The sequence below is a fragment of the Triturus cristatus genome, chromosome 9 (assembly GCF_964204655.1).
Source record: "Triturus cristatus chromosome 9, aTriCri1.1, whole genome shotgun sequence".
Taxonomy (NCBI): domain Eukaryota; kingdom Metazoa; phylum Chordata; class Amphibia; order Caudata; family Salamandridae; genus Triturus; species Triturus cristatus.
The window spans coordinates 952,478,330-952,504,733 of NC_140592.1; the positions used below are offsets into that span (position 1 = coordinate 952,478,330).

The 26,404-nt window shown below is 46.5% G+C and overlaps 1 protein-coding gene across 1 annotated transcript in view; it reads left to right on the plus strand.

Annotated features, from left to right (window-relative positions):
* EML5 (EMAP like 5) overlaps positions 1–26,404 on the plus strand; it is a 1,456,757-nt gene that overhangs the window by 1,268,228 nt on the left and 162,125 nt on the right. The window contains exons 33-36 of the mRNA XM_085626574.1: positions 5,625–5,833; positions 21,798–21,955; positions 23,098–23,212; positions 23,649–23,837. Coding sequence (XP_085482700.1) covers positions 5,625–5,833; positions 21,798–21,955; positions 23,098–23,212; positions 23,649–23,837 — 671 coding nt within the window. The remainder of the gene's footprint in view (positions 1–5,624; positions 5,834–21,797; positions 21,956–23,097; positions 23,213–23,648; positions 23,838–26,404) is intronic.

Sequence of the window (26,404 nt, forward strand, 5' to 3'; positions counted from 1 at the left end):
CCCTCTTAAACTCCTTTTTCTGAGTATTAATACCCAGTCCGCCAGACCACTCTTCTGAGAGAGCACTATCTCATGCTAGACCTTAGAAGGCTTCGCAAGACATTAGAAGCCCCAGTGTCGTAGCACCAGCAGGTGGACCCTAGCATGATAAGTGTAGGTTAACCTTCAAGGCTTGTCCACCACTATTCATACTGAAGTTCACCTCCAGTCTTGCGGGAAGGCCTATGAAGCAGTACACCCTAGAACAGTGACCCTGTCACTGAGATCACAGGACCCTTGAAGGGCCAGCTCTAGGGCGGTGCAACCGGTGTGACCGCACCAGCTGCTCACTTTAGGTGGAGGCATCATTTTTGCAAGTATATTATGGTTCTAAAAGCGCTTGCTGCCTCCTTCCTGGCCTCCAGTAATTTTCGGTAACAATAAAAATGTCATGATGACTCTGGTGATTAATGTTCTTCCTAGAGAGAGATCGGAATTTTGTCTAATGGAAGATTTGACTGGAAAGGTAGCTCAGAGGGTTGATGTACCTGCTGCAAAGAACATGTACCATGCAGATCACAAAGTGCACATAATGTAAAAAGGCCAGTGGGCTACTGCTTTTGTCAGAGAGATCCTTTTGTTACTTGCAGTTTATAAGTTAAAATCCTAACATAGAACAGTGAGCTATTAACTGTCATCTACTCCGCAGCAACACAAGTCACATTTTTTATTAACTTTTGATACGTTTGAGCTACAAACAATTTATTAGTTTAAATGGTCAGATCATGCTGCAGATCTTGCATTATGAGGCAAATATGGCAGAGCCATTATTATTTAGAAAACATTTGCAAACTAGGATTTTTAGCCATTCATGTTTGAACTGCTGTTTTGGAAAAGGGAGAAGTGCTGATGACAGAAACTCCATGGCTTGTGCTGCCACATTTTACCGTATTTGGGGACATTCTGTGATTAGAAGCATATCCCACTTTGTGAACACATTTTACTGTCAATAACTCATTATAACCTTAAATAATCATGTGTATCCATTGGTTGATAAAACTGGGCAGTGAAACCAAACAAATACAAAGAATCGGGATGTTTGCGCATTTTGACCATGCCTCTGGCTCTGCCCACTGATCCAATCCTTGGGTTATTCCCACCCTCTGATTCTCCGCCCACAGTTCCCCAACTATTTTCCCCCCACTTCGACCACTGATATATTGTGTTGCTGGATAGTGGGAACACCACACCAGTAAAAAGTACCATACCGATATTATAAATTCCAATAAACTGTTGACTAGCAGGTAGCCCACTGTAGAACCTGATTAATGAATCATTATCACACTGTTGTTAACAGGCACATTTTGTAAATATAGGACCTACATTTACAAACGTTACTAAGGATTCTGTATGGTCCCGTTATTTGCCAACTGTGTCCACTGGCGGACTCGGGCGGAGGAGGTCCATGCGGTAAGTCGTGAGGGGGTGACACCATGAGTTACCCGCACCGGGTGACACCAACCCTAGTGACGCCACTGGTCATTATTCCTCATTTCTTTAAAATGCACCCAGTTGGGCAGTATGGTTAGTAGTCAGTGGAGACGAATTACGCAAAGTAATCCCTTGCTGTTTGGATGGGTGGAAACAAAAACCTTTCTACCTGGCTTGCCACTGTACTTTAAACCCTGTGGCTTTACTGATGTGCCAATGGTGTGTTGCTAATCTCGTAAAGGCCTTGCAGAAGGGGTCAATATGTTGCCACCAATGACACGAAGACCTCCTCTGGCGGCAATAGACCCAACCCCCTCAACCTTCTTCCACCTAATAGACCATTGTTGTCTCCTTTTCACACCACCCAAATAAAATAGCAAAAGGCAGGTTTCAACATATGGCAGAGCCAAAATTGACCAGTGCCATCCTTGCCTCTGCCATATGAGTAATACCGTATTAGATGAAATTGTTGACATAGACAGGGACAGAGCACATTTGTAAGGGGTACAACCTCATGCAGTGGAACTAGAGCAACAGAGAGGGACCCGCAGAAGTGCGCATCGCTGCTGCAAAAGGACCCCAAAACCCAGTTCAAATTGAGGGTTCCATGGCAGGCATGCTAGGAGAGTGCAAATGGTAGTAGCAACACCTACCATTCCACCAAGCAAAGAATTACTTGACTCCAATAGGACAAATTAAGAATTACATTTAAAAAAACATGAAATAGAATGTAGGTAATCGACTGCCAAAGGTAATTAACATGCCTATAGAAAGCTGGAAATTGTGTTTTATCCTGCGTTGGTAATTTAGAGAGCATTTGATATCATTATTTTTAACTTTTCTTTTTCAAGTACCATCATTAGGCAATTTTGTTTTAAGAAAACGAATTGCCTTGTTTAAAACCACAAAGGACTGTCTTATGGTTTAGGAGCTAAAGTTCCTAGGAGCTCACCAAAGGTTCACATATGGATATATGTTGAAATGTAGGCAACACTTACTTCAGAAAATCAATTACCAGGACATGCATCGTTTTTTTCCACGCCAAGTCGGTGATGCGTCGGTTCTGAGGGCAATGAGCTGGTCTCAAATGCAGCGCGTTGGTTCTGCTGCTGTAGCAGAGGATGAATCAGTTCCGAGGCCGATGCACTCGTCCCGCTCCAGTTAACAATGAGGGTGCTCCAGTTCTGATCTACGCAAAGGTAAAGATGCGCTGGTTCTGATCCCCGCAACGGTGAAGATGCACTGGTTCCAATAAGGATGTGTGGGTTGGCTAAATAACAACTTTAGGCTTTACTTCCAAGGGTCCAGGACTGGGGTGGTGCCACTTGGCAGGGCAGACTCGCAGATGACAGAGCCCAGGTGCGGATGCAGGTAAGATGGAAGTCGTATATGTCCCTGAAACTTCAAATCAAGAGGCAAACCAGCACACCCTTGGAGTCACTCTGGGTTCAAGTGATGCAGGTTCAGTCCTTCTCACCAAGGTAGGGGGAACAGCAGGCATCGGAATAGCACACCAAGGAAAGAGTCCAGCAAAGCAACAGTACAACAGAGTGGCAGTCTTTCAGCAGCACACCAGTCCTTCTTCATGGCAGATACTTCAGAGGTCCGGCCGTTTACTGAAGTGGTGGTGTCAGAGATCCAGTACTCATACCCAGTTGTCCCTTTGAAAGGTCTTTGGAGGTCACCATTCCTATCATGGATCCAGACGCATTACAGGGGGATATGCAGCCCTTTGTGTGGGGCCAGGAGCTAGCCTATTCAGGTGTGTGAGGCTGTGCCCAGTCCTTCCGTCCCATCCTGCCCAGGATGGCTCATCAGGATGTGGATGGCCCATTAAGTCACACCTAAGCTCCCTTTGTGTGTTGCTGCCTAGAGGGAATGAACTAATCCCATCTGTCACCCACCCCATACGTTTATTCTGAGACAGGCAGCAGGCACAAAATGGCTGGAGTAAGAAAAAGGCAACTTTCTAAAAGTGGCATTTTCAGAACTGCAATTGAATATCCGACTTCTCCATAAGTTGTGATTTTAAATTGTGAGTCCAGAGACACAACACCTGACGAGTCTATCTCTTCATAATTGGGAATCACACTTATAAGAAGTAATAAGGTAATCCCAATGTTATGCTATGGGAGAGAAAGGCCTTGCAGTAGTGAACAACATGTTTGGGAGTTTCTCACTACCAGGGCATGTAAAACTTAACATTACATGTCCTGCCTTTTAAATACATTGCATCCTGCCCTCTGGGTAACCCTGGGCTTTCCATTGGGGGTGACTTATGCTTCTAAAAAGCAGAGGATTAGCCCTGGCAAGAGGTTTATCTTGCCAGGTGGAAATGGCAGTGTAAACTGCACAGACAGGCTCAGCAACGGCAGGCCTGAGCAATGGTTAGAGGGCTACCTAAATGGATGGCACAATGAGTTCTGCAGGCCCACTAGTAGCATTCTATTTATAGTACCGGGCACATGTAGTGCACTTGGGATTGAGGTTTGAGAGATGAACACTTAAAACATAGATCTTCTGTAAGTAGTGATGCGAGTGATAAAGTTGCCTTTGTTCCTCAATTTCAGTTACTAATCTGCCATTTTGTGGCATGATACACTGGAACTCTAAAGTGATATATAAGTGTCACACAGATCTTATGTCCAATTCCCCAAGAAAGTAAGTTATCTCTACAAGAATATCTCCTTCCTAGAGGCATAAAGAGGAGGAGGTGGCTAAAAGAGCATATTCCCATTACCTTTTTCTATCAAGAGGATCTTCTATGTAACCATGTATGCTTTGCCTCTCATGGAATTATAGAATAGTTACTATTTTGAAAAATCATGGTGTCTTTCTCTCATAGTTAATGAGACATATGCCCTAAAACGCCTATGTCTTATTTTGTGACAAAGAGACAGTTACACAGAGCACAGCCCTTCTGATATATGTTTTACTGGCAATTGTAATCTCCTGAAACCAGTAAAATGACTATTTTATATCTGGCTGCAGTCGGCCTAGATGTTCGAGGGTTTGTGCAGAAGTGCTTTGTAAGGACTACATTTCACTCTTGGCCCTCTACGTTGGGTAACCCTCCCCGCCCTTCTGACTCTGTGAAAAGCCTCGGAGTTATAATCAGCAAAGATCTGACTATGAAAGCTCAGATCAATGCTGTAGTCTCATCTTCTTTTTTCCACCTTAGAAGAATTCGAAAGATCTCGAGATTTTTAACTACCGAAGCTCTCACCCTGGCACTCTTGGCTATAGTCATCTCTCGAATTGACTATGCCAATTCATTGTACGCCGGTATTCCAGCCTATCATCTCTCTCGCTTACAACTGGTGCAAAACCAAGCAGCCAGACTCATTTTTCATCAACCTAGATTCCAACATGTCAACCCTCTACTGAAGACCCTTCATTGGCTCCCAGTAGCTCAGCGCTGTATTTTCAAAATTGGCTGCATTACCTTTAAGGCCTTGGCAGGCTCTGGCCCTGTCTTTATTTCCTCTTTGATCTCCCGCTATATCCCCTCACGTGCCCTTCGGTCCTCTCACTCCAATTTTCCTGTCATTCCCCCTTTCAAACAAAAAAGAATTGGTGGCCTTAGTTTTTCCTTTCTGGCTCCTCAGTTCTGGAATTCTTTACCTTCCCTCTTCCGTCTTGAAAATTCTCTCACTAAGTTTAGAACATCGCTAAAAACGCTTCTATTTACACAAGCTTACTCATAATTTCTGGTTCTCCCTTTCCTACCGCCTCTTCTCCCTTAGCGCCAAGAAACCGTTTTGGTGTATGAGCGCTTTACAAAACTTTTTAACATAACATAACTCTTCTTCTGTTGGTCATTTTCAGTTTGTTGGCTACTTGCAGGATACGTAACAGATTGAGACTACTCCTTGTCCATAAGGTGCATAAATATATGTTCTAAGCTAAGGGTAACGTTTGTTTATCCCTTCATATGTAATATATATGTGTAGGTGGTTTATTACTACGTTAACCTGAGTGACTGGATACTAATGAGTTACCCGGGCTGAGAGGGATTTGGTACTAAGAGGTGTACAGCTTTTGTGTACAAAGTAACCTGCCGTCCTCCAAGACAATGTCGGGTTCATGCACGAATGTTTTCAATGAATGTTTTAGATTAAATATTTAATGCACGTTTTCTTCATTTTTGCCAGGTGCCAAAATTGCCACTCGATCTGGGCACAACCATCGAATCTTCGTGGCAGAATTCAGGCCCGATTCAGACACCCAGTTTGTGTCGGTGGGTGTGAAGCACGTGAGGTTCTGGACGCTTGCTGGAAGGGCCCTGCTGAGTAAGAAAGGGATGATGAGCTCCATCGAGGACGCCAGGATGCAGACTATGCTCGCCGTGGCTTTTGGAGCTGTATGTCAGACTTTATAACTATATAGAAATAGCTGCATAGGCGCTCCTAGGGTATATCAACAGGATGTCCGATAAATAGTATATATGCAGATGCGCAGAGTGTAATATGCTGTTTATTGCCATTGCTAAGTGCGGGAAGGTGCTATGAATCAAGAGAGGCCCTTGAATGGGCCGCAATTCCTTTCTTCTTCCTAAACAATAGCATGTTTCACTAGGTAAATCTGCATGTAGGATTTATGTACGATGGTTTTTTCATATGCAGCAAATATAAACACAAGTATCTAAGCCTAACCAGAGCACAAGGGGTTAAATCCATGCAGTGCTAAAGAATCAAATTAATTAGGGATTTTGAGAATGGCCCAAGTCTTTATCTTTTGTAAAAATGTGAATCTGTGTATATTAGTATATTCATTCCAGATAATGTGCTAATGGGCCACATCTATTTTCCCTGGCGTGGTATAAAATATTATATGTTTATTCTTCCCTCATAATATATATTTAGAAGAACAATCTTGAGTCTTGTAATGCATTCAGACTGCACTCTTTGCATGTTGAAGCTAGGTTTAGGATAAAGCTTAAAATTAGCGAAATAACTTGCATTAGACTTTAGTTTAAAAGAGAAAAGTCTCAGCAGGGAACTTTATATTGAGCATATCATTAAATGGTTTACTTGCTCCTCCGAGTACAGCACAATTGTCTCTTTCTGACATCATCTATGTGTAGATATCCATAGAATATTGCAGTCAAATCCCAGCAAAACATGTAAGTACCTATCAAAGGGCCGTTGATGGCACAAAGTCAAAGGAGAGGTTTTACTAACTTTATTATGTACATTTCTGATAGAGACGTCTAGTCACAGATTCCTCACTTTCTCAATATTCCCCAGTCCACTTTGACACTGAGTCGATGCCTTGCCGACCTCGACCAAACCTGCACCCAATGCTATCTGAAGCGCCTCTTCCCCCACCTGCATTGACACCTTCTCAGGGAAGGCAGCATACTTTGCATTCCCTTTTCAAAACTGACTCCAACAATGCCCTGGATGTTGAGTTCACACAATCCTACCAGTATGATAATTGGTACAAAAACTCTCTTCTAGATACCTCTCCAGAAACGTGTTTCTTCTCACCTCCTGGACCAGCCACAGAAGAGTTCAGTTCTTAATCTCCAGCTCCTCACCATGGAAGTCAAAGCCAATGTCTTAAATAGGTCCTACAGACAGGACGGATATCTTCTGAGCCCTGTCTTCCATTTAATGAGGCACTGATGAAAACCTTTCTGGGGGCCTGGCCGAAACCTTGTTCTGCCCCCCCCTCCCCTCTCCAGTCAAACAACAATTTGCCAGGAGCCATAAAGGGGCATATTTTGGAGGAGACTGCAAAAGATCCGCAGTGGTGTTTACTGAATCAAGAATGAGTCTGTGGCTCAAGGTCAGAGAAGAAATTTTACTTACAGGTGACAGGTCAGTACATTTTTCCGGCTCCTTGTAACAGTATTTTTGTGTATTTTCTCTGCTTTTTTGGCTTTGTTACTCATTGGCAATCTTTCCAAACCTGATATTTACTATTTTGATTCTCTCAACCTCTTTTAAGGAAGGAGAACATTTAAATATTTTTCTGAGAGAAAATACTTATTTTTTTCCGTCAGGATACCATCCCTGTTAGTGAAGTACCTTGCTTGGGAGAGGAAGATGGCCCAGTCAGATCCTCATAGAGACTGTATACTATGCCAGACGACCATTGTCCTGAAGATTACAGTCACTACCACAGATTCTCCTGGAGAACACAAAAAGACAGGCAGAAGTTCAGGCTGCACTGCCCACAGGAAAAGCATCCGGAAGTAGCTGCTGGGATATCTGAGGACCTAGGCGAAACTCACCCTTCTACAAGAGTTCCTTCTTCCGTCTCCCCTAGTGGTTGATTCTGGAAGTAGCCTTACCAGAGGAAGACGCGCCGCTCCCGCTCAATGTCATGAAGCATGACATTGACGTTAGGCACCATTCCTGCATGTTTGCTGTACTCTGTTAAAGTCGATGTCGAAGCAATATACGACTTTGAAAGAGTCTGGATTGTTGAAGTTTAAGCCTTCATCGGCATTGAAACCACCTCAGACATTGACACCCAGTAGTTATATACCTTTGAAGCCTTGTTTGACTTTGAGGCCACTATCCCATCAACGTTGACTCACATTAATGTGCAAAAACCATCCTATAAACAGTTGCACTTATCTTCTGATTGGGTTTGAGAATTAAAGAAGTAGTAAGTACCTCTAACCTCTGATTCGGAGTACTCTTAAAGCTATTCTCCATCAAGACAAATCACTCCTGGGGTAGTTCTATCTTGCACACCTCGGTAAAGGGGATCTAAATCTCCAAATTTTTTCCAGGCACCCCCGCTATTCTGGTGCCTTTGGCATCTTCACAGCTGCCTCCAATGATGCCACAGCCAATTCCTCCTTCTGTTTCTGTAAGACCGTCATTGACACTGAGTTCACATTCTAGGACTCCAGTAAAACGAATTAAGGAGAAGTGTCCTTGCAGAAGATCATGGTCCAGAATATCTTGAAGTGGGAGGTCCAAAATATTGTGTACATGGGGGTCAACCTCACACTGTAGGTGATTTAAATATGCCAGTAGAAATCTTGTTCTTGCACACAGAGGCAATCTACACCCTGGTCCTCTTCCTCACATCGCTCTTCTATCAGAAATGACTTTCCAACTCTCTGATGTACCTCCTGCAAAAGTATTGCCAGTGGATGACTACTTTCAATTAGATACTGGTTAGATGCGCAGCACAGGTAAATATCACTATTCCGCGTCATGGTACAACTACTTCTGTGAAATTGGAGACGCTTCATTAGAGAACCGCATCCAAGCCTCTCCTAAAGAATTGCTTGATCCTGCTATACAATTATTCTTAGGTCCTGCTAGTTATTCTCTGTGCGTTCAAAGTTGTATAGACCTCCAGATCAAGATCCTGTCTTTCTCAGAAGGGATACTCTTAAGGTCTCGATAATTGTGTTTGCTGTAAAGAAGTCTCATGTGGTTGCTCCTTCCTCTTCTATTCCACTGGACAAAGAAAGTAAGATGGATTCAGTGGGAAGGAAAATGTTTAAAACTTTAGTAGCAATGAAGTCTCCAGCACCAAAGCATTGTTAAGTAGTTACAAGAGATCTGTTTGGGACTCTCTCCAAAGTTTCACTGAGAGATTGCCGAAGGAAGACAGGCAGGATTTTCCAGAATCCTTTAAGAGTCTAAGCTCGTCTCCAACCAAATAATTGGTGCAACGAAGAACACATCAGACCAGGCTGTTTATGGTTACTCCAACAGGCATTTGCCTAAGACTGAGTTCATGGCTAGGGCTATTTGGCCAGAAATCTGAGGCTCCACAACATAGCCTTAATCTGCAGGAAACTCCGTCTTTGGTCCCCAGGTGGATGTTGTTATTCATTTGTATGAAAACAGAGAAGGAGACATTAAAAGTGGTTGATCTTGAAAAGAAAAAAGAATATGAGATGCTTCTTTCAGCAGAGAGTTCAAGCTCCTCAGTGGTCAGACCAACAGCACCATCTGGGGCAGTCATACCAAACACAAAAGCCAGGCCCTCCAGAGGAAGGGTAAACCAGCAACTATCTATGGCCACAGGGAAGCCCCAGCCAAACCATGGCTTCCCTCATCTCCTACATCTGTAAATATATTAACATTTGTTCCTCATCTGTTTGGTCAAAGAGACACTCTTGCTCAGTGGCATAAAAAAGTTGAGAGGGATTCCCTGCAAGGTACATGGAGGGCCCCCCCGCTCTGGATTTAATCCGGATCTCTCAGGCCTGAGTACTGTGCTGAGGGATGCCCTGCAGCTTGGGGCCCCCAGCACCACTGAACAATTTGTCACCAGAGAGCTATAAGGCATGATATTTTAAAACAGATATCCCGATCTAGACAAAAGGCAATCCAATCCAAACCTGGTATACAATCCAGGCAGAGTTTGAACAATTTCTTGGTACACAAATGAGCAATCACTACATTGAAAGAAAAGCTCAACATAAAAAAATGGTGCTCTGAGATCTGAGAAGATAAGACTGGGCAAGGAAATTAAGGTAAATAAAGCTTTTAAAGAGCGAAGCAAAGAAAAGGAGAAGCTTATGATGCTAAGGAAAAACTATATAAAAAAATCCCTGTGGACAGTCAAACATAGCAGAGAGCATGAGACCTGGTTGAAACTTCACAGGGTGTGCACTAGTAGAAATCAACGAGACTGTGTGATCAGTCGATTTGAAAGATGTCCTATAGGTCTTGTAGGCAACACTGTGGAACAACAATCATGGGTATCCCACATTCTATCACTGTATGCCGTGGACTTGGTACCAACAGAAACTCCTCGAAGATTGCATAAGTAAAAGGATTAGGGGCAGAGCACCTGGCCCAAATGGCTTCTAGTGATTATTTTCAAACAAGACCCCAAATATTGGGCATCTGCTCTATCCAAACTCTTCCACTATTGTCTGGCCACAGAAACAATCCCAGACTCCTTGCACAGCTCAAGTGTTACACCCAGTTTACAAGAAAGGGCCTTAAGCTAATTCTGTGAGCTGGCAATGTATAGCCTAGTTGGATACTGAGGCAAAAAACCTGGCAAGGCTTCTTTTAAGGGACCTGGAATCATGGCTGTCTCTGAAGAGCTAATTCCAGTCAATTAAACTGGCTCCATATCCAACTCAACCACACTGGATAATCTGGTGGGCCTTCAGCTACTGGTGGAAAGATCTATCTGCAAAAAACAGCTGCTCTATACTTGCTTCATCGACTTCTCAAAAGCTTTCAATTTTGTTCAAAGGGGCTTACTCTAGAAGAAACTTCAAGCTTGGAACTTCCCATTCAACCTTCTCTGTGCAATTCAGGTCTTCCACTCAAACACGAGTCCAAAATAAACTGGGTGAAAAGTCAACTCCTTTTCACAAGAATTCAAACTAATTGAGGATTAAAGCAAGGGTGTGTCCTCTCCCCACTTCTTTTCAATGTATTATTATCGGATCTAACCACCCAACTGAGTCCAGCATAATCACATCCTCCATCAAGCAGCGCCCTCATTACAATATGCAGAAGATGTGGTTTTGTTGAAACAAACAGGAGTGGGCTACCAGAAACTGTTGGACTCCCAGGACGATTACTGGAAGGAAAACGCAATGCTGGTTAATCCGGCAAAAAAAATAATATTCTGATCTTCAGGAAACAACACAGGAAAAGGGGCTCATGGTACCTAGGCGGTATGCAGGATTAGCATGTATAAATATCTCGCCATCGGTCTTAAGGATCCCATCTTCTGCATCTGAATGCCCTGAAGCCAAACCTCGCCTAACTTATCTCCGCTTTTTGGAAATTTCTGACAAATATCGCAAATCCATCGTTGAGCCTTCTGATCTGTGTGGTAAAAGCGCAGCTAATACCAACCTTGGCTTATTGCGCAGAAGCATTCCTGAATACTCGGATATATTTTTTAAACGCCCCAGATTTCAGCATTCTTTTTGGATTGCCAGGGGACACCTCACAAGCATAAATTAGGCTCGAGTTTGGTTACTGGAACAGGGGTTAGCCCACAAGTCAGGAAGCATAAAATACTACTTCTCTTTGTGTATCGCAATTCCCAAGACACTTAAGGCGCTAATTTGGAAAGAAATTCACATTAAATTACACAATAATTCTTTGGCAATAGCATGGAAAGATGCACTCTCAATACTCAAAGCCGAACAGTTATGGGATCTACCCATCACAAACAAGCGGTTTAAATATCTTCTTAACAAACAGGTCAGATTTATCTCACTCGCTAAGGACAAGTAGAAGTTCAGAAGAGGGAGAAATTCTTGGATGACTATCAATACATATAAACATCTGACCCCATGGGCATATAGCTCGGGTCCGGTTTGACGCCGGTCGTACAAACGCGACCTCCCACGGCATCGAACCCGAAGTTGGTGCCAACGTCGTCGCCACCGGCTGTCAGTGGCGCAAGCCCCATCCTCATTCCTGACAACACGGAGCCAGAATGGCGTCGTTCGTCACCGATTCCAACATCGACAGAACCCAGGGGTTCTATGTTGTCGCCTGAGCACTTTATGGAGGTGCTAGGCTCAGGAGAGGAATGGGAGGAGTCTGGAGACCCTATAGAGAACCAGGATGTCTCTGAGGAGACAATGGACTGGTATGGGGAACTTGGGTATGCCAATGGTTTGGATACTTCCCCAGGCACTGGCATGCTCTCCCCACCTACAGTGGCTACGGAGGAGGGGGCGTCCTATCCTATGGTGGTTAAGAGGGCAGCTGAGGTCCTTGGACTGGAACTGCCCTCAGTGCAGGTCAGGACTAATCTCCTGACTGAAGTGCTTCAACCTGGGGCTTCCACCTCTGAACCCCTTTTGCCCTTTAATGAGGCACTTACCGACGTCCTACTAGGAACTTCATCCTAGCCTAGCACAGGGGCTCCTGTGGGGGCTCCTGTGAATAGGACGATTGCACACCGCCATTGCCCAGCACCAGGCGACCCAAAGTTCCTAAGCCAACACCCCAGAAAGTTTGGTGGTGCAGGCCTCTACTTCCCATGGAGCATTACCTTCCACCCCTCCGGATAGGGAATTCAAGAGACTGGATTCTTTGGGGAAGAAGATGTTTTCTTCCTCCAGACTGGCATTGCGGTCGGTGAATACCGCATGCTTATTGGGGGTGTTTCTCCCACTGTCTTTGGGAGACGGTTGAGCAAGTGCTGCCACAACTCCCGGAGGGCTGTGCTCTCCCAGGCTGTCAAGGACTGGAGAGATGCAGCAAAATTCCCCATTCGGTGTGGTTTGGATTCGACCGATTCACTGGGCAGGTCTATTTCAACGACAGTGGCCTTGAGGTGCCACACCTGGCTTCATACTTCTAGTTTCTCGGGGGATGTCCAAGCCAATTTGATGGACATGCCCTTTGATGGAAGCCGCCTTTTTGGGGAAAAGGCTGACTCAGCCCTGGTCAGGTTCGAGGACTCTTGAGCTACGGCCAGATCCTTGGGCCTCTCGTCCACGCCTCGTGGCCAGTCTTCATTTCGCCCCTTTCATGGCAAGGGAAGGGGTTTCAAGCTGTGCCAGCCCTATCCTAGCTACCGTCCCACACTGCCTACTCAAGCCATATGTGCATGTGGACGCGGCACATTCCGTCCTCAGAATGGAGGTCAGAAGTCGTCCGCCACACTGCCCCCAGCAGCCGCAGCCTCCAAGCACTACTAGGCTGATTCTGCAGGACCACACTACTCCAGTGGGTGGGTGAATTTGTCATCATCTCCCCCGCTGGAGATCTATAACAGACAAGTGGGTCTTGCAGATCATCCAGGAGGGCTATTCTCTTCCTTTCCTTTCTTTTCCTCCTACTATTCTGCAAACTCAGGAACGGCTGGCGAAGGATCACTTAAAGCTGCTCCAAGAGGAAGTTACGGCTCTTTTGGCCAAAGGAGCTAAAGAAAGGGTTCCAGTTTCAGAAGTAGGCAATGGCTGTTATTCCCGCTACTTTCTGATTCCGAAGAAGAACAAGGAGCTTCGGCCAATTTTGGATCTTCAGACCGTCAATCTCTTCCCCAAAAAGAAGAAATTCAAAATGCTCACATTGGCTCAGGTCTTGTCTGCCTTAGACCAAGGAGACTGGATGGTAGCATTGGACCTGCAGGATGCCTATTTTCACATTCCCATCCTGCTGGGCAACAGGCGTTACCGGTTCAAGGTAGGCCACGAGCACTTTCAGTTTACAGGGCTCCCCTTCTGCCTTACCAGTGCCACTTAGGTGTTCAACAAGGTGATGGCGGTGGTTGCAACTCATCTGTGCAGGTTAGGGGTTTCAGTCTTCCCCTACCTTGACGACTGGCTGTTGAAGGCGTCCTCGCCCCAGGCAGTCGTCTCCCACCTTCAGACTACGGCGGACCTCCTGCATTCGCTGGGGTTCTCTATAAACGTGCCAAAGTCACACCTGACTCCTTCTCAGACGCTCCCTTTCATTGGAGCTGCTCTGGACACAGTGCAGTTTTGGGCTTATCCTCCCGAGCAGCGTGTCCAGGATTTTCAGGTTATGATTCTGATATTTCAGCCTCTATCCTGGATTTCTTTGAGGTTGACTCTGAGGCTGTTGGGCCTCATGCATCCTGTTGGTAAGACACGCGAGATGGCGTATGCGGGCTCTGCAGTGGGACTCGAAGTTCCAATGGGCACGGCATCAGGGGCACCTCACCGACATGGTTCAGATCTAGGAAGGAACTGCGAAGGATCTGCAGTGGTGGTTAATGAACCGAGATAGGGTCAAAGGCAGACCTCTCTCCCTTCCCCAACCGAATCTCACAATCGTGACGGATGCGTCACTTCTGGGATGGGGCGGCCACTTGGGAGAGATGGAGATCAGGGGTCACTGGTCTCAGTCGGAGACCGGGCTCCACATAAATGTGTTGGAGCTCTGAGCGATTCGCTTGGCATTGAAAGCATTTCTTCCCTTTGTCAAGGGGAAGTTGGTGCAGGTGTTCACGGACAATACCACCGCCATGTGGTACTGCAACAAGCAAGGCGGGGTGGGGTCATGGACCCTTTATCGAGAGGCCCTGAGTCTCTGGACGTGGCTGGAACACCAGAGCATAACCCTGGTGGTTCAACACCTGGCAGGTTCTCTGAACGCCAAGGCAGACGATCTCAGCCGTCGATGCCTAGCAGATCACGTATGGCGTCTCCAGTCGGAGGTGGCGCAAGGTCTCTTTCAGCAGTGGGGAGAACCTTGGTTAGACTTGTTCGCCTCCAAAGAGAACGCGCAATGTCAGCAGTACTGCACGTGTTTCGTTGCGAGTGGAGCTCAGGCCTGTTGTACCCCTTTCCGCCTATACCACTACTGCCTATGGTTCTGAAGAAGATCAGGAGAAACCGGGCCCAAGTCATCCTTGTGCCGCCGGACTGGGCAAGGAGAGTCTGGTATCCAGAGCTTCTGAGCATGAGTGTTGATCAGGCTGCCCCTTCGGGAGGATCTTCTGTCGCAGCAGCAGGCGAGGATTCTCCACCCGAACCTTTCAACTCTGCGCCTCCATGCGTGGAGATTGAGCGGTGGCAGTTGATGGCTTTTGACCTTCCTCCCGAGGTCTGTAACGTTATTCTGGTGGCCAGGCGGCCCTCCACTAAGTCGGTATATGCCTGCTGTTGGCAGTAATTTGTATTATACTGTACAGAAAGGTCTTTTTACCCTCTTTCTGCTCCTCTTTCTACTGTACTTTTATTCATTCTGACCATTGCCCAGCAGGGCTCTGCTTTGGGAACTCTCAAGGGTTACCTTTCTGCTCTGTCTGCTTTTTTGCGGCTGCCAGACCAACCTTCTCTCCAGGTGCGTAACACAGGCCCCCGCAGCCCCCGCGGTGCGGGGGGGCCCCTGGGCTGCAGGGGGCCTCCTCAGCAAGGTACTTAGGCCTGAGAACACTGGTTTAAATCCGGAGTGGGGCCCCTCCAGGTACCTTGCAGGGGGGCCCCCTCGACTTTCGTTACGCCAATGTTTCTCTCTTTAAATCCCCTAATGTAAATAGATTTCTAAAAGGGCTGGTTCACTTGTTTCCACCCACGCCCTTTATTATGCCACAATGGGACCTTAATTTGGTCCTCACTTATTTGATGTGCGCTCCTTTTGTGCCTTTGCACAATTGTCCCCTCCGGCTGTTGACCATCAAAACAGCCTTCTTAGTGGCAATTACATCGGCCCGGAGGGTGAGTGAGTTACAGGCATTATCCTGCTCGCCCTCTTATTTTATGTCTTTTCAGGACATGGTGGTGCGTCGCACTAGGGCATCTTTTTTACCAAAGGTTGTGACCCCATTCCATCTAGGTAAGTCCATCACTTTGCCCACCTTCTTTGCTCCCCCCACATCCCTCTAAGGAAGAGAAGCGTCTCCACCGACTGGACACAAAAAGAGCATTGTTCTACCTTGACCGCACAAGAGAGGTGACCAACTCTTTGTGGGGTATGTGGGAGTAAAGAAGGGAAAGGCAGTTCAGAAAAAAAACATCTCTCGCTGGGTTGTTCGCTGCATTAAAATGTGCTATGCCTTGGCGAAGAAGCAGCCCCCTGAGGGATTAATGGCCCATTCCACCATGGGAAAGGCTGCGACTACAGGTTTGGCACGGGGTGTCCCTGTCCAAGACATCTGTCAGGCAGCGACGTAGGCATCATTGCACATGTTCGCAAAAGATTATTGCCTTGATGGTCAAGTGCGCAGGGACGGGCACTTTGCCCGTTCAGTCCTGCAAGACGTTTTAGTCTAGTTCATGAGTCCGCAACCCACCGCCAGGATGGAATGGCTTGGGTATCTGATTCAAATATAAGGAATCTGCAGCTAGAAGTCTCTATCAGATGAACAAGTTACTTACCTTCGGTAATGCATTATTTGGTCGAGACTCTATCCAGCTGCGGATTCCTTACAGCCCCACCCATGCCTCCCCGCTTTGCGAACTGATGTTGTAGGTCCTAGTTTTGCACAGGTTTATGTCAGTCACTTCGTGACTCTGTGCTTCTGGCGTGGAAAAGACAAAAGTACTGACGTCTGCGTGCCTGGGTGGCACCTATGTAGGCACCGCAACGTCATTACCGAAGTCATCTGCGACACACGGAGCCACCCGACATCGTGCGCAAGGGGTATTGCTCAGCAAAAGTTTACGGATCCAGCATGATGCCTGGAAAATTCAAAGGAAAGGAATCTGCAGCTAGATAGAGTCTCTACCAGATAATGCGTTACCGAAGGTAAGTAACTTGTTCAATTTGACTCATGCAGTATCTCTAGCGCACAGTTCATACACCTATTTCTGAGGAGAGCAGATGGAATGGTCTCATTTTTCCACAATCCCATATGAAGCAAGCCCTACAAAGAAGGAGTTGCAGAAATGCCTGAAGCAGAGATGCCACGGGGTAGCCTGATTTTGCCCAGACCTTATTTTTCAAAGGTGCTAGCTCACAACAGGAAAAAACCAAGCATTTACAATGCAATGGTCTCGGCATTGTTAAAGTTAGAGCTATTGGCATTGCTCATGACATTATTTTTGTTTATGTTTTTGTTTTTAAAACATTTAAAGAAACGGCATTGTTATTTACAATGTCAATAGCTTAATCACTCTCAAATGCGAGACCTATTGTATTTGCACCCACACACAGAGCCACACACACAAAGCCACCCACACACCGAGAGCCACTCACACAGAGCCACTCACATAGAGCAACCCACACACACATAGAGCCACCCACAGAGCCACCTACACACACACACACGCAGTAGCCCCACTGACCTATTTACATTATGTGCACTTAATACAATACAATTAGTAGTTGATGTTAGGGCCGTTCCGGTGCGCAGTCACGGAGGTGAGAGAGAGGGAGTGCAGCCACCGCTCTGTACCTTTGCAGACTCCTGTCTGCCGAGGATAAAAAAAGTCTACTTATTCCCGGGGCCTCATGAGCAAGTCACACCTGCCTGCAAGTGCCTACGGTCTCGGGAGGAATCTTACCCTGAATGCAAATATGTTGTAATGCACACTTCGCCGAGGTATTTCACTGCGGGTGTTAAACAGAAGGGTAAACAAAACACTCATGCGGGACCGCAGAACGTCTTCACACAACTGCTGTGTCCTTCACATGTTACAGAACGGGCGTGCGCTAAATGATTTAGAGCCCCTAAGCAAGTCAGCATGATCGGTGCATTCTAGACTAATAACACCACTCATAAACACGCCTAGAAGATAAGCTTCACGGCGCGATGTTAGTAAGTAGCTCCAGACACTGCACAATGGGAATGGTGGAAGTGCCCATCGGTGGTGAGTACTCTGCAGTTCTCCAGTTGCGCTTTAAAACTTTGCTCACTCCACGCCAGTGTGACACAGTCATAACAGCGCGACCACCCTCTTACTTCCCACAACATTGGCATCTCACGCTTACCTCTTTACACGAGTCTGGACGGCGTCCAATTCCATTCCTTTAAACCCATACACATACGTATGGAAAGTGAAGTAAAATAAAAGCAGCGCGTGCCCCGTGCACTTCCGGCGCTTCGTGCCTCCTCGGACTGGTTCAGCAGACCCCTAGGTGCAGCCGCGGCCTCCCTGCTCGACCCTCTCCCTGCTGACACCAGCTGACATCACGGGTTGCACCCCTGCCCCTCCCCGCCCTCTTCAGGAGATAAGCCTCCTGGCACAGCAGGGCTCTTGCTCAGGATGTGTCACAAATCAAAGGGTGAGCTCGCAGGTGCGCCGAGCTCGCCTGAAGTGAAGCCACTTTCACGTCACTGAAGTGAGCTCTCGGCTGCTGGCAGCTCAGTCTCTGCTCCACCCTGCTGAGACATCTCAACAAATGAGGAGGAACCGGTTACACGGGAAGTGTAACCGTACACCGTCCGTGCCCTCACCTTCAGCACACTGCACTGCGAGGGCGAGCAAGGCCTCTGTGCAGCACCGATCCATAATTTACAAGTCACAGAGGAGTTAGCCTACAATGTGGGCATTGACATGTGCGCTGACAGGCAGTCTGTCACTTGACACGGTCACTTCAGAGATCACCCGTACCGGGGCAGGCAATGCCGGCAGTCAAGCATGCCCACTAGTAGGCGCTAGCATGGGGACGCGTAAGGACGAAAATGCGTGCCGGGGTGCCGCGACACCTCGACAAGGGAAGCCCCACCTTACAGCCATAACAATTAATATTTGATGTTAGGGCCGTTCCAGTGCACAGTCACGGAGGTGAGAGAGAGGGAGTACAGCCACCGCTCTGTACCTTTGCAGACTCCTGTCTGCCGAGGATAAAAAAAAATGCTCCGTTCCCAGTCCCGCCGCGCACGAAATGGCCGAACCTTCGCATGTAAAAAAAAAACAAAAAAAACAAGCCCACCACGTGTGAAAGGGGCAGGGAGTACAAAAAAGAGAAATGATTGAAAAAACACGCCCCCGAATCCGAAAAGGACGGGGCTTGTTTGGAGAGACAAACCTCTTCTCCAATGGCTGACCAGTATTTCAGAGGCCAGCCAATGGAGAAGAGGAGAGAAGAGAGGCGGGTTCAAGCCCCTCTTCTCCAAGTCATTAAATCTTGCGAGCGAGACTGCGCAAGCGCAGCCTTCGCTAGCCGAGACCTAATAAGGGGCTTATTTACAAGCCCCTTTCACCGCCGGTGCCCCTGCAGACATCGCACTGTCGAGCCGACATGCCTCATGGGTAAACTGTACAGCCGGTCACTGGCTTTACCTGGCAATAGGTTGCAAAGTGTTCCTCCCCCACGGTACAATAAATACTAGGAGCCTAAAATGGCGGAACCGCATAGTTGCATCTGTACTGCGCTGGCCGGACCGCCCAACTCTGCCTTGGCATTAGCTTAGATCCCGGCAGCTGCAGCCACATCAATCTCACCCCGGGAGATGCCTCCGCCGCATCCCCGTTTAAAGCAGCCGCATCCCCACTCCTTTTCCCAGGAACCATGACTCCATTTCGCCAACAGCATGCGGCTCTCTGAGGCCAAGAGCACAAGGCCAAGTGCGTAAATGACAAGGGGGCATACCGCAAAGCCCACCGCCGCAACCACGCGGTTTCCATGTTACTGTGAAATACCGTGAGCAGCGTTCATGTGTGACGCAGGAGAAGGTGAATCCAGCTTTTCACGTATATTAGATGGGGCTCGTAGCAACGCCTTTCGGGGATTGGCGGCTCTCCGGAGTCGTGGGCTTGAATGTGTAGCAGCTGAAATTCTACAAATGCGCTCACTTGCCCTAACCGATGCTTACAGTTTGATAGTGTGCCCCCATGTAGACTTTATATTGTATGTGCATATGAGGTGGGCATGGGAACGGCAATGTATTTTAATGTATCTAGTTTAGATGTTGTGTAGTCTGTTAGCCGATTCCTAGAGGCTTTAAGTCATAAGAAATGCAGTGCGTTTACAGCTGGGCAAGCCAACAAATAAATGGGAGAGCCGAGGCAATGGTCTGGTTCGCATCTCCGATCCCGTGCACAAGCCGAGCCTTGAAATGTTTATTCACTAATAGTGGTATATCTGTACATTTCTATAATGCATGGTGGAACTTCTGCAATGTAAAATGGTAAGACTTACATAGCTCAAAATCGCTTGCTTTCTAAGTCTATCTTTCATGTCAAAATAACTTCATCACCATGCCCCTCTACCTTTCTTCATTTGGCTATTAACAATATAGCATGGCCAGTTTATAGCACTGTTTCCCTTCCACACATACCGGTGGAACCGCTACTGGCCCCCACCTGCAGACAATGTGGTGCATGGCTAAATACTTATAAGGCCGAGAGGCGAGACAGATTGCATTGCAAATGCTTGTTATGTTAATGCAACCCACCAAAGTATATGCAAAAATCGGCGCAACAAGATACATCTACGCTAATCACCTGTTCTGATATTCTGTTAATATTTCACAGGGCCAAACTTTTGTACTTTTGCACACTACACTTTCGCTGGCAAGAGAATATAGGCTGAGCATTCAAACTAGTTTTTGTCTAATGCTGTTATTTGGACTAATTACTAAACTCCCGCTGTATAATGATTGTTTTTTTTAATTCAATTTGTTGTCTTTACATGGTTTTTATTTTAGACACGGTTTTTAGTAACTTAAAAAACGTATTCTCTGGGTTCAGTCTGGCATAATGGGGGTGGAGACAGTGGGTGAGGAAGGGGGGGGAAGCGAGGTAGAGGGGATGATGGGGGAATTCACAAGGTGGGGAATCTGAGGTTAGATAGAGTCTCTACCAGAGAAGGTGTTTCCGAAGGTAAGCAACTTGTTTTGCCAAGGGAAACCATTACTGCATGGCACTCCTAATGGCAAAAAGAGGGGGGTGCCCCTCTCATGCCTCCAACTCTTACCATGTAATAAACGCTTTTCTAACTTTCGAAGTACCATTAGGTCATCTCAAACTCCTTATTTTGTTGTCACAAAGTACACTGCAAACTGCTTATTTTGTGGTCATTAAGCATGTGATTTTGCGAATCAAAGGCCTTGCACCCAAAATCCCACATTCACATTCTCGAATTGTAATTTCATATTACAATTGAAACCCCAAATGTACATAAACCTCATAGAGCTTAAATCTAAATTCAAACCTTGACATTACAATTAACACCACAGATAGTCACAAAGTTTGTCTTTAGTTTCCACCAACATTTCAAATTTGAACAAAGAAATACCCATTTTACTTTTAAGATAAAATATGTGTGTGGTTTTCTAAAATATAATAGGGTTGTTCCATTGTGTGGGTAGCTGCACTCTGGCAACCCTCATATGTTTTAATATCACCTATCCTCTGCAGACACACTCAGTCTACAAATTAGGCAACCATTGGGTGAATAATTATTTGTATTTCCCTCTTCTAATCCACCACTAATCCACCTTTGGGTTCCAGGGTAGCATACTAATTGCCTTAAAGCGCTTCAACGCCTCGTCAGGGGTAGTAAGCGCTATATAAATACAATATAATAATCACTGGATTTTTCATGTGGAAGATCGGCACTTCTGCTAGGGCACTCATAATCACGTGGGCTCTTGTATGTTTGACTGACCGCATTGAGGAGAAACATTTCTTAACGTGGTAAGGAGTGGAAAGAGAAATGAACAGTGGACAATGTCTTCCCTGGTGCTTGTTTCACAAGCACAGGTCTTGAGGTTCCATGGTGCCCCTGGCCAGGCCCGCACGGCAGTAGCCATGATTGTAACTGTTTTGGCTGTGTTCCTGTTCTGTGAGAAACCGGAACATTGCCTATGTACGGATGTGTCGCATACAATGTGAGCCTGACGCAAATAGTTCTGCACAGCCATACTAGGAATTTAAAGACACCAAGCAGTTAGGAAAAGTCCCACCTGCCTATGAAACCTGCTCGGCTCTGATCTGGTTTGCCATTACCTGCTCTGAAATACATGGTGTGTGCTTTGTCTTCTCATTGCAGAATAATCTGACGTTTACCGGTACCATCAGCGGAGACGTGTGTGTTTGGAAAGACCACATCTTGTCGCGGATCGTGGCCAAAGCCCACAATGGGCCTGTGTTTACAATGTACACGACTCTGAGGGACGGCCTTATCGTCACAGGGGGGAAGGAAAGACCGTGAGTTTATCAGTGTTGGGGCAGTTACTTCTAAGGGGGGGTTTTCAGAGGTGTACACATTGCAAGCAGCAGTGAAAGTGTTTTTTTCCTATTTTCAAACGTTTGTGAGGGTATCAGGCTAACAATGAAAGCTGGGTCCTTCAGTATGGTAAATGGGCAGGTACTATTGTGAGATAAAGGAGGGGAGATTTCAAGAATCAGTATTCTGGATAAGAACCCTGAAAATGTGTCTTCTGCCTTCCAGATATAGTGTGATGTGATCTGAATAAGTGAAAGGTGCACCTTGAAGACCTGAAATGATTTATAGTAGAAAACAGTGTTATTGTTAAAAAAAAAATTAAGGGTCCCGCAAAACATTACAAGGGCTTCCTGAGATTCCTGCCTCTCATGGTGCACCTGTTCAGCGAAAAGCATGTCAAACCCCTAACAGTGGGGTTCACGCCTTATGAGGATGCCTGGGGACCTTAGCTAACTTGACAGTGGGCTTCAGGTCCGATAAAAATGTCTGGGGTCCTTGGTTATAATGCCAGTAGGGTTCATGCCAGCAGAAAATGTCTGGGACAATTGGATATAATTACACTCAGGTTCACGCCTGCTGAAAAAGTCTGGGGTCCTTTGTTATGAAAACTGGGTTCATGCTAAAAGCAGCAGGGTCTAAGCCTGATGCAGCCATGTCTAGGGTCCTTAGTATATGAAGGCAGTGGCGTTATAAACTGCTGCAGTTTCTGTAGCTATGAAGGGGCTTCTGAAAGACGGCCTCATGAGGTGGTGGGTCCCTAGTTTGAGTTTGGGGATTGGACGCTGCTTGAGCTCTGGGATCGTGTTATGGCCCTAATGGTAGCCTAATATCACTGATTAGAGATTAACAAGACATCTTGAGAATTGGTTCTATGGCAGACTGAGCTAATTGGTGTGCTTCTCTCAAAGCTCCTGATTAACCCTAATGGTAACAAAAGATGTTCCCATAGGAGTCTAGTAGAAACGGAGAGCTAAACTCAGAATCGATGCACTCTGCTGTGCACCAGCTGAAATGTTTGCCAACACCAGGCCAGATGTTTCTACAAAAACCTGTCTGGTTAATGTATGACATTGCAGCGTTGTCCATATGTGATGCCAGTCAATTTAGGCTTCTGTTTTGTCAGGTCGAAGGAAGGAGGTGCGGTGAAGCTATGGGACCAGGAGTTGAAGAGGTGTCGGGCCTTCCGTCTTGAGACTGGCCAGACCACTGATTGTGTGCGTTCAGTTTGCAGAGGAAAGGTAAGGCACAAAGAAAGTGCGGATTATACATGTTTGTGCTTGGAGGTAGAAGATTATCCTAAAGTGCCCATAGTCAAGAATGAGGTTCATTTCTGTCTTGGCATGTACATGAGGACTTGACCTTACTTCAAGGCTCAGTTTAGAGGAATAGGAAGCAAACCACAGGAACAATTGTTATTTTGGAAATGGAAAGACAAGTATGAAGTAGAGACGTAGGCCGATGCGCATTGCAAGAGACACATTGTTCAAGAATAGAAAGAAAGCTACAGTGATTGGTTAAGACCTGCAGATGAACGTTTCCCTGGAGCCTTGAACTACGTATATCATGCCCCTCGTTTTAAATTCTTCCCATTTACCTTCCTTGCTCTCTTTCATCATCTGTCCTATTGCCATTATATATTAATATTTCAAGGAGAAATGCATGTTATTGTTTTAGGGAAAAATCCTTGTTGGGACTCGGAATGCTGAAATAATTGAGGTTGGCGAGAAGAATGCTGCCTGTAACATCCTAATTAATGGTCACATGGATGGACCGGTCTGGGGCTTGGCCACGCATCCTTCCAGGGATTTCTTCCTGTCTGCTGCCGAGGATGGGACAGTACGGCTCTGGGACATAGCCGACAAGGTAGGCCTTAACCTGAATTTCTGTCTTCTGATTTGACATTGAACAAGAATTTTTAGCTGACTTTGTGGTCAGCATGTCGCGCCAAGCACTTTGCATTCAAGAGATGTGAATCATTCTCTGTCTGCGGTCTGTAGGCTGTTATGGGGTACAACAAATGCAGTTTACATAGCCTTGGGTTGGAGGGAATAGAAAGATGCTGCCTTTGTTATTGTTAACTCTAAGGGTCTCATTTCGACTTGGCAGGATGGCCGGCAGACTGCCACCTCCACCTGCCTTGCGGAGGACATCCTGCCTGAACATGCAGGGAATATTCACCAAACCTGCTTCCACTGACATTGTAGGGACATTGGGAAATTGCAATGTTGGCTAGTCTGACATTGCACTTTGTGTGAAATTTAGGAATGCCGGCATGCGCCCCAACAACATGTTTTGTTTTTTCAGAAACACCAAAAGAGGGTGTCTGATATTGAAAAAGCAAGAGAGCCTTCCTGACATGATGGAGGTAGCTCTCAGCACATGGAGGATATTGTATATTGTATAGGAAAAGAGTTTCTGAACACCCGTGATTTCATTAAACCTTTTTACACAGAAGTGATGGATTACATACACCTTATTGTAAACAAGCTGTTGTGCACTCACCTCGTCCCAACCAGACTCCTTAAACCACGCACTGCCCCAGGTGGCAAGGGAGGTTGAGATAAAATAAGAAAAGAGAGACTTGCGGTACTGCATAACAGGATTTGGCACTCTCAAGACCTTCGGTGTTTGTGAGGTAGATATTCACTGGACAAGGACCTCCGGTTTCGTGAAGATGCAATACACTGGAAATAAAAAGATGAGGTAGTTACCATCAGTGAAAAACAAACCTCATTATACAATAACCAGACTTTGACTTCAGTAACGTACACTTACAGGCTTCATTAAGAAACACAGCGGTACAAAAGGGGGTGGTGATGGACGGAGCATCAGAACCAATCAAACACTCACACCCAGTCAACAGATCCGGGTTTGATCCATCACCGTTCTTTAGCCCACTCTGCCACCCCAGTTCAGACATGGCCATATGCAAATCAGTCTGACCCTGTGCCTCATGGGAACAGTCCAGCCCTAACTGCCAAGCCATGCCTTCCCTGGACCGGAAACAAGCTTCCTAGAACCGGTTTCTGGCATTTCAGCCGTCTTCAGCCAGGCTTGCTTGAATCCAGTGGCAAAGTGAGCAAGGGACTCACGTCTGAGCATACCCTGCCAACTTATGGCGAACAAAGCGGTACAAAAGGGGGTGGTGATGGACGGAGCATCAGAACCAATCAAACACTCACACCCAGTCAACAGATCCGGTTTTGATCCATCACCGTTTTTTAGCCCACTCTGCCACCCCAGTTCAGACATGGCCATATGCAAATCAGTCTGACCCTGTGCCTCATGGGAACAGTCCAGCCCGAACTGCCAAGCCATGCCTTCCCTGGACCGGAAACAAGCTTCCTAGAACCGGTTTCTGGCATTTCAGCCGTCTTCAGCCAGGCTTGCTTGAATCCAGTGGCAAAGTGAGCAAGGGACTCACGTCTGAGCATACCCTGCCAACTTATGGCGAACAAAGCGGTACAAAAGGGGGTGGTGATGGACGGAGCATCAGAACCAATCAAACACTCACACCCAGTCAACAGATCCGGTTTTGATCCATCACCGTTCTTTAGCCCACTCTGCCACCCCAGTTCAGACATGGCCATATGCAAATCAGTCTGACCCTGTGCCTCATGGGAACAGTCCAGCCCGAACTGCCAAGCCATGCCTTCCCTGGACCGGAAACAAGCTTCCTAGAACCGGTTTCTGGCATTTCAGCCGTCTTCAGCCAGGCTTGCTTGAATCCAGTGGCAAAGTGAGCAAGGGACTCACGTCTGAGCATACCCTGCCAACTTATGGCGAACAAAGCGGTACAAAAGGGGATGGTGATGGACGAAGCATCAGAACCAATCAAACACTCACACCCAGTCAACAGATCCGGGTTTGATCCATCACCGTTCTTTAGCCCACTCTGCCACCCCAGTTCAGACATGGCCATATGCAAATCAGTCTGACCCTGTGCCTCATGGGAACAGTCCAGCCCGAACTGCCAAGCCATGCCTTCCCTGGACCGGAAACAAGCTTCCTAGAACTGGTTTCTGGCATCTCAGCCGTCTTCAGCCAGGCTTGCTTGAATCCAGTGGCAAAGTGAGCAAGGGACTCACGTCTGAGCATACCCTGCCAACTTATGGCGAACAAAGCGGTACAAAAGGGGGTGGTGATGGACGGAGCATCAGACACAATCAAACACTCACACCCAGTGCTTTTTTTTTCATTAAGAAACACAGCATGAGAGCAGAATAGCCAAATTCACAAACTGGAGTTTCTGGCACTCCCAAGTATCAACTGGAAATACAGATCTCTGTATTAAAGTTGTACATATATATTTAGCGCTCTTATATGCTTTCTCTTGCCACAACTGTTCATCAGAGAAACACAGGCGTCTTTAGTTCTTGCACGATTACCGTTGAAGCGCCAAGTTCGCAAGCAATGTCCTGGAGCATGAA